We start from the raw sequence: 18,848 nt of genomic DNA on the forward strand, positions 1-18,848 counted from the left end.
ATTGATGTAAATTGAAGATTTTGTAGATAGAGGTGTAAACTTTTGAGAAAGACTTACAATCTTGAAAACAAAAACTTTTTTATTTTGCATATCCGTGCACATTTAATATTTGTAATAGATTAGTAGTGTATATATTATTTTTTTATTAGGCTCTTATTTTCGAGTGTAGATATAGTACTTAAACGACAAATGTTTTAATGTTTTAAAGTAATATTTATGTGGCAATGTGTGGTATGTGCAAATTTAAAAAAAAAATATATTTTTTTTCTTAACGGGTCATAACAGGTCGGGTCATTTTACCTGATGGGTAAAGTGACCCGACCTGTTAAGGACCTGTTAAGATAACGGGTGTGACACGACATGACCCGTTAAGATAACAGGTATTACACGAAAACGACACGAACACAACAGACACGACCCGTTTGCCAGGCCTAGCCTCAGCCCACTTCAACCGAAGCTCGAAGGATATATTGAAATGACGGAGATGCCCATCCGTTGTTTACGCGCACGGCAATTTTGTGCTTCGTCCAGGTTCCTTGAATTTGTTATGTCGCGTCGTTCTTTTGAGTGACGCTTACGTTGTCGTTTTATCCGGAAAGACAGGATAGAACAACCTACACCATACTTGGAAGGAAAAAAAACCCTTTGCTACAAATATTCAACGCCTCATAAAAGTAGTTATAAAATAAACTAAACAGGAAGATGCTGTTATGATTAATTTTGGCCTTTCATTTTTTTGTGTATATTTAGAGCATGGTCGCATTTTTTGTGTTTATTCAGAATATCAAGACGTGATGTTACTATTTTACATGTTATTATAAACATGAATTATCCTGAAACAAGTATATGTGTACAAAATATATTTTGTATTAATGATTTTGGAGTTACAATCTCTTTGTAATTTGATTCTCTGATTCTATCTTCGTAAGGTGTGGGTTTGTGGATGAGTTGTTGATCCAAAGGGCCGTCAGGGCTTGATCTTAGGATGAAGAGATGATAAACAATGAACACTTTCTTCAAGGGCCGTCAGAGTTTGATCTCGAAGGATGAGGGAAGTTTCTTCAAGGGCTGTCGGGGCTTGAGGATTTGACGAAGAACGAAGAGGGTTTTATTGATCCTTCGGGATTTGCTTGAGAGCTTTAGAGTTTCAAAGCTTCAAGGTTTTGGTGTGATGTAAATTCCTCCTTTTTTTCTTTTTTTTTTTTTTTCCTCCCTTTATCCCTTGATGGAAAAGCCTATTTATAGGCTTTGATAGTGAATCACCATCATCTTTTTTTTTTTTTTTTTTTTTTTTTTTCTGAAGTGAGTGGATGTTGTAGGTGAAATAAGTAGAGTTGGTAGGTGAAGTAAGTGTGTGATGTAGATGAAATGAATGGAGTTTGTAGATGAAATGAGTGTGTGATGTAGGTGAAATGAATAAAAGTTGTAATTTTAATACATTGGTTAATATTTATTTCACTGAAATTTCGATGTCTACAGTTATTATGTGAATGAACGATACATTCAATATAACTCTAAGATATGTAAAATATGTCATAATTTAAGTAAAATAGTAATCATCGCATAAATGTATTCCACATGCACCAAAAGTTTACTCGTCTCTCAATGGGAAATCGGTTTGCCATAAGAAAAATATTGAAGTCGGTGAAGCATCCTGTTTTCCAAGTGAAGAACCAAATCGTTCATAGATTTCGACTCCCACAATATTATTGCGGTCGGATCGATTGATGCAAATTCAAAGACTACTTAAAAAAGAGGCCGAATACTTGTCACACTATTTCTTCTTTCATCCTTTTTCTTCACGAAGGAAGCAAAAGAAAAACTAGAAGCAAAACCATTGGCATGATTCTTAAAGGGGCACGATTTCCGTACTTACGTTTTCACTTTCTGTATTTCTACCCTTAATTATGTTTCTAGATTCTCATTTGATTTATTCAATTTAATGACTGTCGAAAAAGCATGAAGTGCAAAACATGAAAATCAGAGTGCAGAAATAACTCCCGAGTTATGAAATTCATAATAAGAGAGTACATACATTATCATATTTAGAATGAAACTTCCACCTCAAGTTTCAAGTACATATAAACATAATAAAAACGTTCAAACTACATATATCCATACTCTCTACTATATATATTATCACAAGGACCCTTTAATGAGCTTTTAATGCCACTCCTACTTTCTTAGTGAAGCTCTCTACATACTCCTTCCTGGCCGGATGTTCTTCCTGTGGCCGATTATACGCAGTCCACACAGGCTCTCCCATAAACAGCCTCATCAACTGCAAAATACCCATAAATACGAATTAATCACATCAAACTCAAAACATTCACCAATCATGCATACCAACAAGTAAATTAATCGAGTCAAAATCCTCATTTTTTGGGTGTTCGTATTCATATGGTGCTTTCAATCTGCCCCGTGTAATGCCTTCATTACATTGTGGTCAAATATCCTAAACCTTAACAATACACTTGTCCCTGAACTCGTCGTTCTGAAAACAAGCATCATATCGGTACCAAAAAAACCTTCAAATCAAATTAGTGTGATGTGAAATCTCATTTCTTTCTAACAACTAAAATTTTGTGTGCATCAAGACATGCCCCATGAACATGATACTAGGTATTGGACTCTTACCTTTACATAATTGGTGGTATCAAGGGTGAACCTGTGGTAAATCCCAGCGGGCAAAATGATAAGATCACCGGCCTTAATCCAAATTCGAATCCAACGGTCATCCTTCCCTCGGACATCAAAGTACCCGCTTCCCTCTAAACAGTAGCGAATCTCCTCATCAGCATGTATGTGCTCTGTGTAGAAGTTCTTCAACTTCTCCTCATAATTGTTCAATTTCTCTGGGCATATGTCAAGCAAATCCTACAAAATCCCCAAACCATATGAAAGATTATTTCTTTGATGATACCCTAACAGCATATTAGCATAAAAATCAACTTTTTCGAAAACCCAACGTACAAAATAACAACTATAATGTCACCAATCTCCACAAAAGTAAGCATAAACATTTCCAAAGTACACAAAAGCAAGCATGTATAGCACAATAGAAGCCCTTTAATAATAATAAACCCTCAACTGTTAATTTTAGCGAGAAACACTTTAATAATTAAACGAAAGGAAAAATCCCTAACAAGTCAACGGTTAATGTCGGTTTCAATAATAGTCGGGTGCAATAACAGTTGCGGTCGGAGTTGAATGGTAGTTTAAGTGTTTTTTAATATGAAATGAAGGTTTTTTTGACTAAGAAATGGTGATGTAATAATAATAGTAATACCATGTAATTATATCCCCTGGTTTCCCTAATTTTGCGCAGTTCTTGATCGTTTTCATAATCCGTTGGGTTCAAGCGCCAGTGGAGCACACCCAGCTCTGCAACACCGGTACACCGACCAACCTTCTTTAGTTAGTCTAAGATCAATGATTAGATGCTAATTAATTCATAATTACTGATTAAGGAAGGGATTTAGTCTGACCTGCCAAATGGTCCAAAGGAACAAACTCTATGGGGTTGCGATGGTGAGGAAGCCTTGGGTCTGAATCGCTGTCGTCCATGAACCATGCCTGCAGCAGCTTCCATTAATCCATTTAACTTAATTTCAATTAAATTAATAATTTAACACCAAACTATTTCTTCTTCGTATCAAAAAACGACATGGAAATCATCCTTGTACTATGAACTCACCTCCATCGCCGCGGCTGACTCGCTTCCCAGCTCGGTTTTTCGGATGAGCAAACTCAACACAAACACTGTTTATTATGGGGTGTAGGATTGTCGTTTAGCATGAATGGTTTTGCCACGTGTACGGTTCGATTTCCTTTTTAAGTTATTCGTGGACATTATTCTTGGGAATTTTGTCACCATTTGATTATGGTGTATATCACTAGACTATCAAATATCAAAAACCAATGGTCCAGATTCGAAAGTTGTACTGCACAAATATTTTGTGCACACAAAGTTCAAGTATCGTTTTCAAATCACCAACACAAGGTTAAAGAAATTGCAAGGGATTTGATATTTTTATGATTTTGTATGTGTTAGTGTTAGTGTTGACCCTAAAAACTACCAAGCTTACGTGGCGCGCAAGCTGAATAACTAATGAGTTAATTACGTCATTCGGTTATGTGTGGGGCGTGCTAACTCGATGGCCGAGCTTGACTGGGGAGTAAAATATGCTGATATTGCATTGAGCACGCTGCTGACTTCTTAATCTTGCGACTGCGGCTGAGGAAGGAACATGTCTCAATCTTCGGGTTCTAGAGCCTGAAGACAAGGTTGCTAGTTCTACGAAGTTCACAAATTGCCGGCCCCGGGTTTGGTCACGGTGATTATATTCATGAGAGTATAAGCACTCTGAACTGGTACCAGACTATATGGACATAAATACTTGAAAGAGATGTATGTCTTGATGGTAAATGTGGTTCGGTCGTCGGAATGCCGAACTCTAATGTGTACTTGTGAATATCCAATCATAAAACAACTCGGCGTTAAACATGTCGAGCTTAGTAACCTGTAACACCGCCAAGAAGGCTAATGAGATGACCTCTACCAACAAGGACTCAAAAATCCTTGTCGATTGAGAATTGGATAAATAACCAGTCGGTCTCGAAGCAGTGATGTTTATCCAAACTGAAGATGCTCATTGATCGACTGATTCTACGGCTCCAGTGCTGTTTATCTAAACTGAAGATGTCGCCGGTTGCCTTCAAAGTGTTATTTATCCAAACAAAAGATATGTTGGCGAGAAGAAAGGGGAAGAGGATAAAATCTCAAAGGTTGTTGAGAAGCTTTGCACAGGGCAATTCATAGCCCACCCTCTGAACTGCCACGGTTTGGTGACTAAGTGAAGTAATTCGGCCAAGACCCTCTATATGGGTCCATGGATTTGACATTGTACACAACCTTGCGCATATTCAATGCAATATTTTAACATGCTTGGCCAAAAATAACCGTGTCGATGGACCAACCATCGTGTTTTGTGTCCAGATTGATGAGCTCCGCATATTCCTTCATGTACTTCTATAATAACATGGGCGGCCTCTTCTAGGCTGAGGCACAATAACAACAGACTGTCTTCAACATTCTGATATAGTTCATTCTGGTACATTACGTAATTTATGGCATGTACCTTTATCTTGCAGTCATGTTTGCCACTAAGATTATTGAGACATAACTATAGGATCCTCTCGTATCTATAGGATCCTCTCGTTCCAACAACGAAGGTAGGGACATAACTCGTGTACAGATTATGTGGTCGTGGTGGATAACTTGTTGATTAACCAAGGCCGGGTATGTGTGTCGCACCACTGGTATGATCCGGCTAAGTTCGCCCCCCAGGAGTTATGCTTCGGAGGCTATTTGAGCCAACTTGACTACATCGATATTTCGAACTCATGAGATATGCTTGAACGTAATCCCTGCAAACGATTCAGCTAAATAGCTAACAACCATATGATAGGGCGCCGAGGTACAACTCATGTAACAAAAAGCCTAATTGAGTTGGTTAATCATAAGTTCTGAATCACCAAGAATGAGCACACAGGCTGCCCTCAAGTCTTGAAAGACATTAATGCTGATGATGAAGGCTTCATATTCGGCCTAATTATTTGTATAGTCGAAATCCAACTTAAGAGAAAAATACCATCAGTAGTGATCACAGGACTAGATGATGATTCCAACGCCAGCTGAGGTCGAGGTACTAAAGCCGTCAAAATACATTGTCCAATAATTATCACGTGTTTCCATCATGCCAATTTATACTTCATTGCCCCCCAAAATCGTATGAAGAAGGATGTTGAGCCAAGAAATCAACCAACGCTTGTCCTTTGACAGCTTTTAGGGCATATATTGCAAACTAAATTCGAATGGTGCTATTTTCCATTTCCTGGTTCGGCTTTTTGCTATTGGGCGAGTGAGCATATAGTGAATAACATCTATTTGTGCAATGATTTGAGTAATGAAATAGAGCATGTAATGCTTAAGCTTAGACGCAGCAAAGAATAAAGCCAAACAGAGTTTCTCAACGGCTAAATAGTTTATCTCAGCTGAGTTAAGATTCCGGCTGAGATAAAAAAATGGCTTGCTCCCGCCCAGTGTCATTGTCTTGTGCAAGAAGATGGCTAATAGATTCCTCAGTCGTCAAGATATACAATTTAAAAGGTTTACCGCGTTAAAGTGGCACGAGGATAGGTGGGGTCGTGAATGAGACCTTAATTTGCATGAAAGCATCCTAATGCTCTTCGCGTCATTAAAATTTGTCAGAATCCTTAAGTTTCAAGAGCGTGGCATTTTCCCTGCCAAGTTAGAAATGAAACGGCGGAGAAAATTGATTTTACCGAGCAAGGATTGTAATTGCTTCTTAGTTGTTCGGGGGTGGAGCATCAATGATCGCTTAAGCTTTATTCACATCCACCGTGATGCCACGATGATGTACAAGAAATCCCAATAAGTTACTTGCCGATACGCCAAAGGCGTATTTGGTAGGGTTCATTTTAAGGTTATGTTGGCGCATTCGAAGGAAAGCAAGCCAAATATCATCTAAATGTGATCGGTGGTGCTTCGACTTCAACGATTATGCCAATCAGGTTATGAAAAATAGTATTCATAGCTCGTTGATATGTAGCATCGGTGTTCTTAAGTCTGAAAGGCATGACGACCCATTCGTAGATCCCGATTGCCCTTGGGCAACGGAAATCAGTTTTATGGACATCGGCCTTAACAATGAAAATTTGGTTGTAACCAGCATGGTCGTCCATGAAAAATAACATCTTGTGGTTTGCTACAGCATCGATTAACAAGTCTGAAATTAGCATGGTGTATTCTTCTTTAGGGGTTGCCAAGTTCAAATTACGAAAATCAAAGCAAATACGTAGAGCACCACCTTTCTTTAAAACTGGGACAATATTCTTTAACCATTCGACGTATCGAGCTGTCCGAATGAACCCAACTTTTAAAAGTTAAACGAGTTCGTCTTTTTTGCTAAGTTGAACTTCGGTCGAGAATCGTCAGGGGGGTTGGCGGAAAAGTTTACAACCACCCTTGATGCGTAATTTGTGCTCGACTAACGTTCGGTCCAAGCCAGGCATCTCATGGTAACTCCAAGCAAAACAATCTTTAAATTCTTCGAGTAATTTACAAAGCTCAATTTTCATAGGTTGGGGTAGCATTTATTTCATCCAATGGATCTTTGACTTAGGGCCGACTATCTTCAAGTTTGTCTGGGGCAGCTTGGACTATATTAAGTGACAGGACTAGACCATTGTCTCTTTCGGTGAGGAACTCGACTAAGTTTATGCCAGAATTCAGTTGTTTGGAAATAATATACCATTAGGCCAGTAGGTGTTCCATGATAGATGAAACTGCGGCCCGACGTGTATTCGGTTTGGTATCAGACATCAGGACCATCAATTATGTTGGCCAACCTGAGTCTCACCGAATCCTGTTGAACAGTTTCTGCGCCAACCTCGATGGCTTTCTGAACTGAGATCTGAGTCGGTCGCCCTTCTTCATTGAAACCTTGCAGCGTGATGTAGCTGACGTGATCATCGTAATAGCAAGCTTGAATCATATTAGCTTCAAATAGCTAATTGTCGACCGAATAAACTCTGACCAATTTGCCATCCCAAAAGATGAGAACTTAATATAATGACAAAAGGATATAGCTAGTCTGGTAGATCCAATCACTACCAAGCAATGCATTATACTCGATCTTTGAGTCGACTATAAAAAACAAGGTTATGTGATTTTGACCTCGAATGAAGCATTCCCTTAGTCTGAGATTTTGACCTCAAACGAGGTCATGTGATTTTGAGCCATATTTACCTCGAATGAAGCATTCCCTTAGTCTGAGATTTGTCGCCGACAAAGCTACTCATGGTTACCCCTGATGGAATGAGTTTGTCATTAAAGCGACATAGTGTTTTCATGATAGAAACAGGCATAATGTTGACCATTGCTCCACAGTTAACAAAAATCTTAGAAATTGGGTATCCTTCAATATGGGCCATGACATACAATGGCTTCAAATGATGAAGATTAACGGATGAAGAATAGAGAAACAGTTTGGCGAGAGATTCTTTAAATTTATATTCTTTGCTAACTTGCTCAATCTTTTCAGTGGCCACAAAATCGACTTGCGTAACCTCATCAGCAACTACATCACCGTCCAGGAAATTTGGTTGGGATATGGTTGGTCGGAACTAGGCAGGTAAAAAGTAGATCATGCTAATTTCCATGTTGTCGAGGATCGAAGGGCCTATTGGGTTGTGATATTTGTCTTCTGGATTTTCGAGCAAGGTATCTTGCTTATAGGAATTATCTGCTTAATCTTCTTCGACTACCATGAGAATACGTTCCTGCAGTATGTCCACCGAACCCGATTCGTTCTGAATGTTAACCTTGGGCTCGTTCGACGTTGGAACTTGGTTTTGCTCTTGCGAAGCTTTACGAGTCGGCTCCTGATATGTGATGCGAGCGTCTTTCGTGTCTAAGTAAGCATCTAATCACACCACGCGTTCTTTTTCATCAGTCGTAAGACCAAAGAGGGTAACGGCCCAGAAAACTTCAAAATGATACCGCAAATATCGGAGGTCATCAAAAGAGAAGGGAAAGTCGACATTTTCGATATCAATATATAGGTCAACCTCAAAGTCGATACAAGCCTCGCGTATATACTAGAACCTAGCTTTCATTCCCGGATCTGTGGTATTTTGAATGGCCTGTTCAGCATCGGAGCAAGTTAGTGCTAGATTAAGAGCCTCTTGGCATGCTTTTAGCAGGTTGCACAAGTTATTCGCCGAATGTTTCTTGTGAAATTCCCGCATGTATTCCAAAGCTTCACCGAGAAATGATGGGTGGAGATTTCATCTTACTTTAATCAACGATTCTTGTGGAGGAAGCGGAGAAGTTTGCTTTCAGCTTCCTTCCAGAAATGCTCGAGGTGAGCTTTTGATTCGCTTCTCGAATTCTTTATTTGTAGTTTCAAAATTGTGATAAATCACCTTCTTCCCTTGAAGTAGCTCGGTCATGATTGCCGGAGGACGTTGATCATCTTCATTATAGACCGTTTCTTTCGGCTGCCATTTGACAACTGAGGTGGCCTGGGTTGCTCCTCGGCGAGTCATAAGTCTATTCTTTGGCGCCAACATTTCTGCAATTTGGACATTGCATCATATATACCAGTAGGGAAGTTGTAGCTGTACCAACGCTGGTTGCATGGCTCAGATGGCTTGAAAATGTGCTGGTTTGTTGATGAACCTTAGTTGCCAGAGTTAAGCGCATAATACTCCTCATTATAAAACGACGCGTCGAAATCAAGGCGTCATTTGGCTGAAGATGGCTTGTTATTCTGTCCTTAAAGGTTAAGCCTATCAAAAACTTTTTGGTGTTAACCTGCACCGAGCACTTTTTGGGATGTTATCGTAGCCATGGACGTTTGTTGTGATATTTCAACTCGTACTGGCTTTTCCTTTGGCTCAATTAAGATGACGTTTAATTTACACCGACTACATAAAATCATTGGCTCGTCAGTTTCCTCTACACTGGAGTCTGACATTGACTTCGCATAAGCTGGGTTTGAATAGTAATTGGGTGGTTCGTTTGAAGATAAATTAATCTTCAATCGTGGTCGAGAATTCCGCTTAAGGACGAATTGCATTGGGACGAACTCAACCTTTCTATTTCCTTTATCCCTAGGTAAATGAGCATCTATCATGCTTACCGTCGCCATAGGGAAAGGATTAGAGTCCACGACCATTTGTTTCGTAGGAAACTTAAGCTTACCATTATCGATCCAACTTTGAATAGCATCGTGAAATACGACACAATTATTTGTCGTATGCTTGTTTAAGTTGTGGTATTTGCAATATGTCTTTACTTTTAAGTCTTTAGCCTTGGGAATATTATTCCCTGGCCGAAGCTTGATAATTTTTGCGAGTAATAACTGGTCGAAGATGACATCGACCTTGGTGATGTTGAAGGTGTAAACCTTTGACATTTTGACAGCAATCTCCATAGGTGTCGGGCGAGTTTTGACATTTTTGGAGTTAGCGTGAGCCAATGCTTTGCAGACATATGGTTTATCAATTACTATCTTGGCCACATCTATGCTGGCATACTGGGACTCTTCCCCTTCAGCCGATGCATAACTGACTGTAGGGTTCTTATAAATCGTTCCTCGGGATAAGAACTTTAAGATCTTTTCCTCTCGGAGCAAATAATCATATTGTTTGACATGTTATGCAAGTTCGTACATATCTCGAAAGTTTGCCCCCAAAAATTTCTTTTTGTACTCTACATCCAGGCTATTCAAGGCAATCCTAACAAACTCAACTTCAGGAAGAGGTACTCGGCAGCAATTTCTGGCCGACTTAAACCTCGTAAGATACTTCATTGGTGACTCGTCAGATGCTTAAGCCATCCTGGCCAACAAAGAAACTGACATTTCCATCCCTGGCTGGTAAAATTGCTCATGAAACTTCCCGACTAATTCTTCCCAGCTTTGGATGGAGTTGGGTGGGAGGTTGATGTACCATGCGAATGCTGAGCCAGTTAACAAGAATAAAATAGTCGTAGTTTATGAAAATCACTGTTAACATCTCCACATTGTGCAGTGAATCGAGCCACGTGTTCTAACGAGGACAAAGATGTCTTTCCAGCGAAAAGACTAAAGTCTGGAATCTTGAATCCCTTAGGATATTTGAATCTTTCTACAAAGGCTAGATATGGGTGAATAAATTTTGGGAACTTCGACCTTTTTTTTAAAGTCGAATCAATCATTCTCTAAACTTCAACCATGTCAATAGACACCGCTTCTGCTCCTTGGTCAAATTTGTCCACTCTACTGTTTAATCCACATTTTTTCTCCAAGTCAATCATTTTAAGCATAGCAAATCTTGTCTCAACCTGTATCGGTGGTAGGGGATTACTCTTTAGAAGAGGCTGCCTGGATTGATCAGCGTGTCCAATATCATGGACTTTACTAGCCAAAACTTCGAGCAATCTATTGTGTACAACACTATTATCACACATCTCTTCAAGTATGCTTTTTACCTCTCAGCTGAACATTTGCTCAAACTGCGAGGAATGTTCTTCAAGTTGTCGTCGAAGAAACGATCTAGTTGGTGGATCAGAGGCCTCATCACCATCCTCATCACAATCCTTCACTTGTCCTTCAACAAAAATGCCTTTTGTCATTTTGGTGGGGATTTTTGCATCACGAGGTTGACCGCCGAGATTAACTTCCTTTTCTCGGCGTGTCGCATTTGTGGCTTCAGGTGTCACAGTAGGAAGTGGATTTTGTGCTTGTAATAAGCTATCTTGTCTTGGGTTTTGGACTGGATGATTAGTCGTCGACTTTCTTATGACTGTTTTCTTTTTTATTGATCGTGTCTTAATGGTCATAAATTTCGTAGCTTTAGCATTAGGTCCCATTGGGCGTGCCAAAATGTTGACCCTAAAAACTATCGAGCCTACGTGGCGTGCAGGCTAAGTAACTATTGAGCTGACTATGTCATTCGGTTATGTGCAGGGCGTGCCAACTCGACGGTCGAGCTCGACCAGGGAGTAAAATATGCTAATGTCTTGTTGAGCACGTTGTTGACTTCTTGATTTTACGACTGCAGCTGAGGAAGGAAAACGTCTCAGCCCTCCGGTTCTAGAGCCTAAAGACAAGGCTGTTAGTTATGCGAAGTTCACAAATCGTTGGCCCCAAGTTCGGTCACGGTGATTATATTCGTGAGAGCATAAGCATGCCAAACTGGCACTAGACTCTATGGACACAAATACTCGAAAGAGATGTATGTCTTGATGGTAAATGTGGTTCGGCCATCGAAATGCCGAACTCTAAAGTGTACTTGTGAATATCCAATCATAAAACAACTCGGCGTTCAAATGTGTCGAGCCTAGTAACCTATAACACCTCACTTCGCCAAGAAGGCTAATGAGATGACCTCTACCAACAAGGACTCGAAAATCCTTGTCGACTAAGACTTGGATAAATAACCAGTCGGTCTCAAAGCAGTGTTGTTTATCCAAATTGAAGATGTCGCTAGTTGCCTTCACAATACTATTTATCCAAACTGAAGATGTGTTAGCGAGAAGAAATGGGGAGATGATAAAATCTCAAAGGTTGTTGAGAAGCTTTGCACAGGACAATTTATGTGTTGAATTGGAGGAACCTTGAATGATCCACTCCCTTCTCTATGTATGGTAACGACCTTTCATGGCCGAACTAGAAATGTACTCAGATTAGGACTCCTCAACCCAATCTGATCAGGTTTCGACCAATCCTAGTTCCAATAGGACTTTGAACCAAGCTTCATAACGAATCAGATTCATCCCTTAATTCTAAACATATCTAGCTTTAAGACTCCATGTTGTACTAGGGTTCGACTACATTACCCTTATCTAAACCAATCCTCCTCGCAATACAATTCGGCCGACCTTGACTAGATGGCCCATGACAATTCTAGATGAATGTTACTGGGCCGAGAACAACTCTGAGCTTGACCCAAAACAATATTTTGGGCCCAAACAGTTAGTAAATCAAAATAACTCCAATAACCAAACTTTATATATGCAAAAGAAGCCGGAACTTTTAATAATTTCATTACGTATTGATACATATTACATGTACTGCTTGAGAAATAAGCAACTTGGTCAAAAGACATTATAGATTAAGGCTCTGCCTAAAGAAGCTTTTAACATCTCCACCCATCACCCAATTGCCCCAAAAATTGAGTCCAGTTGTCCTTCACCCCAAAAAACTCCTCCACTAATCCACAAAATGACAGGCAATTGAGTTGAAGGCAGCTGCCTTCTTTAACAAGTGCAAGGGCTTGAGCCTTAGTTGAAGTCCAGTAGACAAAGGGGCCCCACATGAAGCCCAAAGACGTTGTCCATCTGCCTCAACCCCCACGAGCTGTTGCCCATCTCTCCAACTTCCCCACCCACTTGGCTCTTTGTGAGCCTTTGATTTAAAATAAATTGCCCCATTCAACGGCTAAGATTAATTTAACTCTAAAAAAATTATGAAAATTACCAAAAACCATTCAATACACTTACAAATTAAACATTTAAATCGTTCAAAAATCTACGTTGATAGTGATATGTGGAAATAAGAAGAAAACATTCAAAATAAAAAATAAAAAGCATATGTTTGTAAATAGTAATCATCCTTGACCTTACCTTTTTTCCTTTCAAACAGAAGGACTTGCACAAAAACAATTACTCTTTAGAGTAAATAGTGAGGGCAATTTCATTGCTCTTGCTTTCCAACTGCCATTGCCCACCATCAACGGGATGCTCTAAAGTGGAAAACTAAAAACTGTAGTTTGCTAATTGCAACACATTTTTTGCCTACTTCAAGCATCAACTGAGCCATGATTTTTCAGCAAATTGCAACACATTTTTGGCCAACTTTAGTAGGCTAATAAACAAAAGCGACGGTAAATTAGATAGAGCTCTTCTTCATAACTACAAAACGTTGAAGGAGAGAATCTTATCCAACTTGTACAATAATTACATACATAAGGAGTTAAAGAGGACATTGCTGGTTGCAGCTCTACATCTCGACCCTTAAAAACATTGACAACGAACCAAATTCCCGAGGATGAAAATACGATCCTACAAATTACAAAACTGATCAAAGTCGTACCAGTCCAAACTGAGAATCCTCCTCCTGATAAGCACAAGTCTGGAAAAACTTCATGGTCGCAGAGCAGCCCAATCATACGAAAACGTAGGTCACTAGAAGCCGGTTAATTTAGTTTCTGCTTACACATCCCATCAGCTTTGTCATGGCACTAATTTAAGGTGAGGGGTCCTCAATCATATCCCAACTCTTTATGAACTAGAAATTGTCAAGCTCAGCGTTCCAGGATATCTGCATAACAGTCAAACCGGGAAAAACAAAACAAAACCAAACCTGTAAATATTTTACAATCCAAAATATTGTCACATAAGAGCATCTGTTTCTGACTTCAATCCTTTAAATACCATCACATAGTAGAATTTGGACATCCAATCTACCAGATAAGTCAATTTATGTTTGGTCGGAAAACTATAAAGGTTAAATTCGCAAAGAATCATTAATATCAAATGTCATGGAATATACAGAGGAGGAACTTTATAGCTTACCCTTCTCATTTAGGTCAACAGGAAGACAGCGGATCTTTGGCTGATTTTCAGCTGTCTGTAGCAGCCCAGGTTGGGGTGGAGAGCTTGTGCCACTCGGACTTGAATTACCATTTGAGGTATGTGTCCTGAGTTGATGATTCAAGTAAACCTCCAAGCTAGAATTCGCTCCACTATTTTTCTTTATCTTTAATCTTTCTCTAGTAAAAACATGAGCCAAAAAAGGGAGGAAATGAATGGGATGCGATCCAACACTTAAGGAGTTTTAATATGCAACAAATGATTTTAGTGGTAGTAAAAAATAGTTTCTACCCGTAGGTACCTGTCTTTTCGCTTTTCACGGTATCTCTGCAACGAGACTTGTCTGCTCACCTGACCGTCTGCATCTTAAGGATTACCACCAAATGTTTCAATGAAAAGAAACTAGTAAATTTAATACAGCAAAGAGTGAAACTTCTTTAACTGGTTAAGCCTGTAAGACTTTTTCATCAGAATCCCATGGCATGCAAAGGAGTCATGCTAAGGTAGTGACTTCGGCATAAGCAAAGGGAAATGAAAGTGACAGACTGACGGTGAAACTAGTGCTAAGAGCAGTATCAGTAGTGAAGGTAGATTTATGGTGTGTTTGGATGACGAACTTTAAAGTTTTATAACCTAGGCTAAATTTGTTAGGATAGCACTACAAAAATTAGATAGATGGAGTTGAAAATGACTAGATGCAATACATTTGGGAGAACTTTCAGGTATCAGTTGAAAGTCCTTTGTTTAGCATCTTTGCAGTGCATTTGTAATGTTTTAGTTGTAGCTTTGTGTGATTGAGTAGTTCATTGGTAGTATTCTTTTATTGCAATTTTTTTAGTTTAAAGCTCCTTCGTAAATTAAAGTTCCTCATTCTAAATTTGCTGACAGACAAGTCTTTCAAAGGAGCAAGTGACAGATGGAGTTAGAGATGTTACAACAAAACAGTTGGCAGTCGCGGTTTCTTTTCTTTGGCCTGAGGTGACAGCAAAATTGGTTGTGATTTGAATCTTGTGATACTAGTGTAAAGGCTTTAACCCTCCACCAAAATACTTCTACAAAAATAATACATCATAAAGTTACCACGCTTCTGCAAATTAGCATCACCAACTATAATTTCATAGTGCCATATCTTGCTTTACAGCTTTCTTAAATAATTAAAATTTCTCCCAAATACTCCTAAGGGAAACATACACAGCGACGAGAGGGGAAAAAAAATCTAATGAGCAGTTTTACACATAAGAAAATATGACCCGTACCTTCTACATACTCTCTGAAACTAATGTGTGTCTAGCATCTGTAAAGATTTATATCTTTTTTTTCTTTTAATCTAGGATATTGGAATGCATATCCTTGGAGACCATATGACTTGCAACAATAAGCTTCTTTCTGTTTAAGAACTGCATACTTTTCACTCAGATACATGATAGGAGAGAAAATTTTGCAAATCACACAAGCAACTTCTACAGTGGTACACAAATACTGAATTTACCAGGATCACGAGTGCTGTTCCCTTTCTCCCAGTACTGCTGTGTATATTCGCCGATCTTCCCTGTAAAGTTAACTGAAACTATCAATTAATTAGCCATTGATCCATTGAAATCAATTAAATAACCACCAGGAACTCAAAAGCTATAGTCCTCTAGCATAGGGTTTAGGACATTGTTGACTGTCAAGGTCTCTATCTATCAGAAACTACAACAGCAAACATCCTTTCTTTGTGACTCCAGCCAAATTGACTCATAATTAATCAAGACACAAGACTGAACAAAGATCTAAGCTATGTTTAGTACAGCACCCGTAGGAAGATTAAGGAAGTTGAATAGAAAATTCTTGCTTCAGCAAGCTCAAATTTTGAGCAATATTTAAAATTAAATTTACTGAAATCACATTGTCCCATCAATGAAAGAAGGCAATGCATAGAACCATATCTTGGATCTCATTTTCCCTTCAGTATGTGCAGTTTTAACCAAAAGTCAAGTACACAGCTAACTACATTCCACCTAAAGTAGTTTGAATGTAAGCTAAGAAATCCTTCTGCACAAATACCTGTTTGCATTGATTGAGAAATTGTTGCACTAGGAGGGAAAGGACCATCTTTATCGCCCGCAGTCTGATATTGGCACCGTAAGGACCTTTCTGCTGCAGCACCACCAAATTGATTGTCCAGAAGCAGATGGTTGGGCCCAGCTGCAAAGTGCAGGATTGCCCGTGCCTGCAAATCCATATATCGTTGCATTGGAAGGCTTATCTCAGGGTCTCCATTCAAATAGAAAGCTTCATTTACCTTATCAGATGGCACTCCATCATACACATTCACCTTGCCACTGTAGAAAATTGTCATTTGCCCAACTAATGCATCAGTTGTACACTGATTTCTGCAACCACAATTTCAAATACTTTCCTTTAGAACCTAACATAAATATATCACAAGATTGATTGCATGAAATGTTCTCACCACCCCCTAGATATATCTTAATTATAAACATACTGTTCCAATCTTTCAGCAGAAAACAGCAAATTATTTGCATCGTTTGAAATAGTAAATGGTGACGTTTTGTAATCAAGAAAATGCCATATAATGCTCTACAAACAACGTAATCTACTTTGGCTTCATAACCGTCTTAAGGAACACAGAGAATATGCACCCTAATCGTAATCTCACTTCAATTGAATCTTTAAAATGTATGTAATCAACTCAAGCATAAGCCACGACCCATGGAGGAAAGATAAGCCTGCCACAAATTGGTAAACATGGTGCCACCCTTCTCATGTGGGGCTTCTTTAACACCTATTTAAGCAAGGTATGAAAACGCGAATCCACTTCAGAATCTCCTTCACAAACCCATTTCCCCCTCAATCTACTAAGATCAAATAATCATACAAGACTAGATACGGATTCTCGAAGGACAAAGCCAACATTATAACTCCAAAGTCTACTAACTTCAAGAATTTTATCCCAAAAAATTGCTTCAACTAGATAAAGTAGCATACTTCACTACTACATTGTGCTTAACATACTCAAACTACACCGAGCAGTAAAACTCAGCTAGTGTCCATGCATTATAGCAGGTCAATAAAGAGTTCTAAAGAAGATGAACCTGGGACTGACGGCCGCAGTATCCGCATCGACCGGCGGATCCTCGGGAACCGATTTGGGCGGTTCATTTCTCGGATGCGTCGCTGGCTCGTCTGCGGACACCGAAGCCTGGACATCGGCGCTCGCTTCCTTAGCTGAATCAGCGGAATTCGAAGCGGCCTGTACACAGAAATCTTGCAATCAAACAAGTGCTAAGCATAAAGGAAAAAAGTACTGTAATTTTTTCGGGAAACAAGCACATAAAAAAGTACTGACACGCTGGGTGGTGGCGGTGGTCGTCTGAGCCGAAACGACAATCTTTCTGAGAGCTCCGGCGCCGGAATCTTCGTTGGGCTCCAGCAGCGCCTTGAGGGAAATAACCTGCTGGATCGCCTGCGATTTGTTCCAAGAGGGCCGCCGCATTCCTGTACGGACACGTGGCCACCACATTTTTAAAAATTACCGAACAAAAAGGGGAAATCCTCGTCGTTTAATTAATTAATTTCGACAATTAAATATAAACTCCGGGGAGTGCGCTGTCCCGTGATTTTAGGCGCGCCGGAAAATATGGCGATGGGGGGTGGAGGGGCAAAAGTGGAAATTAGCGAAAAGAGAGAGGAGAAAGGGAGGACCTTTTTCTTTGAGGTACTTGCGGCAGTCTTCGCGGGTGAGCTGGGAAATGTCATCCTCGGTGAGCTGGTTGAGGGGCTTCTCGAGAATGGAGGGAAACGTCGTGGTTGCGGCGTTCATGGCGGGAATTTGGCCGCCGGTGGAGGCGGACTAGCCCTACGAGTAGGAGGGCGATCTGGGCGGGTGGGTAATTTAGCGGGAGTTGGGAGGGCGAATTGGGGGGAAAAGGGCAAAGGGCAAAGTGCGAGAGTGGAGAGTGAGGAGTCATAAGTCGTGTGGTGACGAGTTAAGTGCTTTTGTGGGGAAGGGGCTTTTCGGAAGCTGCGTTTCACCCTAGACTGCCACGTAATTCTATGTCTGAATGATTCTGGACTAAACCCTTTGATTTTTATGTAATTATTATTAAAAAGTTAATGATTAATTGGTGGTTTAGGGGGTTAATGCTACAGTGGAAGGGATGAAGGGAACATATAGGGGAGGGAGGGACGGTGGAAAGTGTAGGTACTAGGCCTAGCCTTCTAGGGTGTGGTTTATCAATAACTAGTTTTAGTAAGGACTTGTAGGCAAATAGAAGACAAAGGGTGACTTTTATGCCGTCGACACATGCAATATATAATGCACAATTATATCTTTAGGGTTGGATTAGAAAAGAAGAGGTCACTATATTCAAGTATATTCAAAACACCGCAGCCAAAGATTTCATATCAATTGATGTGCAATGATGTGTGGAGTGTTGTCTCGTATTGAAAAGTTAATAAATTTTACAAGGGTTTATAAAGAGTTAGACCACTTTCTCTTATTGTAAATTGATTTTAAGGTGAAATTTAAATTGTTTTTATTAGAGTAGAGCAAGTTAACTCATGTCTAAAAGTCTGATGGTCATGCATGATTCACGTCACCTAATATTTATTGTCCATATGTTTAGCTTAAGTAGTATCGCCACACACGAGCAAAGTGTGTGAAAATGTGGAGTGT

General features: G+C 39.7%; 2 protein-coding genes across 13 annotated transcripts; both read right to left on the reverse strand.

The window, feature by feature from the left end:
* Positions 1-1,986: 1,986 nt before the first annotated feature.
* Positions 1,987-3,835, reverse strand: LOC103961142 (acireductone dioxygenase 1). 2 transcript variants are annotated; one of them, XM_009373665.3, is made up of 5 exons: positions 3,698-3,835; positions 3,489-3,576; positions 3,290-3,384; positions 2,638-2,877; positions 1,987-2,281 (listed from the first exon to the last, which is right to left on the reverse strand). In XM_009373665.3, exons 1-5 carry the CDS (start codon positions 3,701-3,703, stop codon positions 2,153-2,155), a joined length of 558 nt encoding a protein of 185 aa, XP_009371940.2. In that variant the 5' UTR covers positions 3,704-3,835; the 3' UTR covers positions 1,987-2,152. The 2 variants fall into 2 exon arrangements, with proteins under 2 accessions (XP_009371940.2, XP_048440457.1); XM_048584500.1 differs by lacking the exon at positions 3,698-3,835 and adding an exon at positions 3,640-3,664.
* A 9,605-nt stretch (positions 3,836-13,440) lies between these two features.
* LOC103961143 (protein TIFY 4B) lies at positions 13,441-18,146 on the reverse strand. Of its 11 annotated transcripts, none has more exons than XM_048584601.1 (10): positions 17,876-18,146; positions 17,520-17,668; positions 17,266-17,423; positions 16,452-16,542; positions 16,214-16,379; positions 15,657-15,734; positions 15,103-15,219; positions 14,469-14,526; positions 14,150-14,346; positions 13,441-13,895 (listed from the first exon to the last, which is right to left on the reverse strand). In XM_048584601.1, exons 1-10 carry the CDS (start codon positions 17,991-17,993, stop codon positions 13,879-13,881), a joined length of 1,149 nt encoding a protein of 382 aa, XP_048440558.1. In that variant the 5' UTR covers positions 17,994-18,146; the 3' UTR covers positions 13,441-13,878. The 11 variants fall into 11 exon arrangements, with proteins under 11 accessions (XP_048440558.1, XP_048440556.1, XP_048440559.1 ...); XM_048584599.1 differs by having other exon boundaries at positions 14,469-14,532; XM_048584602.1 differs by having other exon boundaries at positions 14,469-14,532; positions 15,657-15,716; positions 17,876-18,145.
* Positions 18,147-18,848: the final 702 nt, after the last annotated feature.

This window comes from the organism of the source record quoted next, unplaced genomic scaffold (genome assembly GCF_019419815.1).
Source record: "Pyrus x bretschneideri cultivar Hongxiangsu unplaced genomic scaffold, Pyrus_bretschneideri_v1 Contig21, whole genome shotgun sequence".
Classification (NCBI taxonomy): Eukaryota; Viridiplantae; Streptophyta; class Magnoliopsida; order Rosales; family Rosaceae; genus Pyrus; species Pyrus x bretschneideri.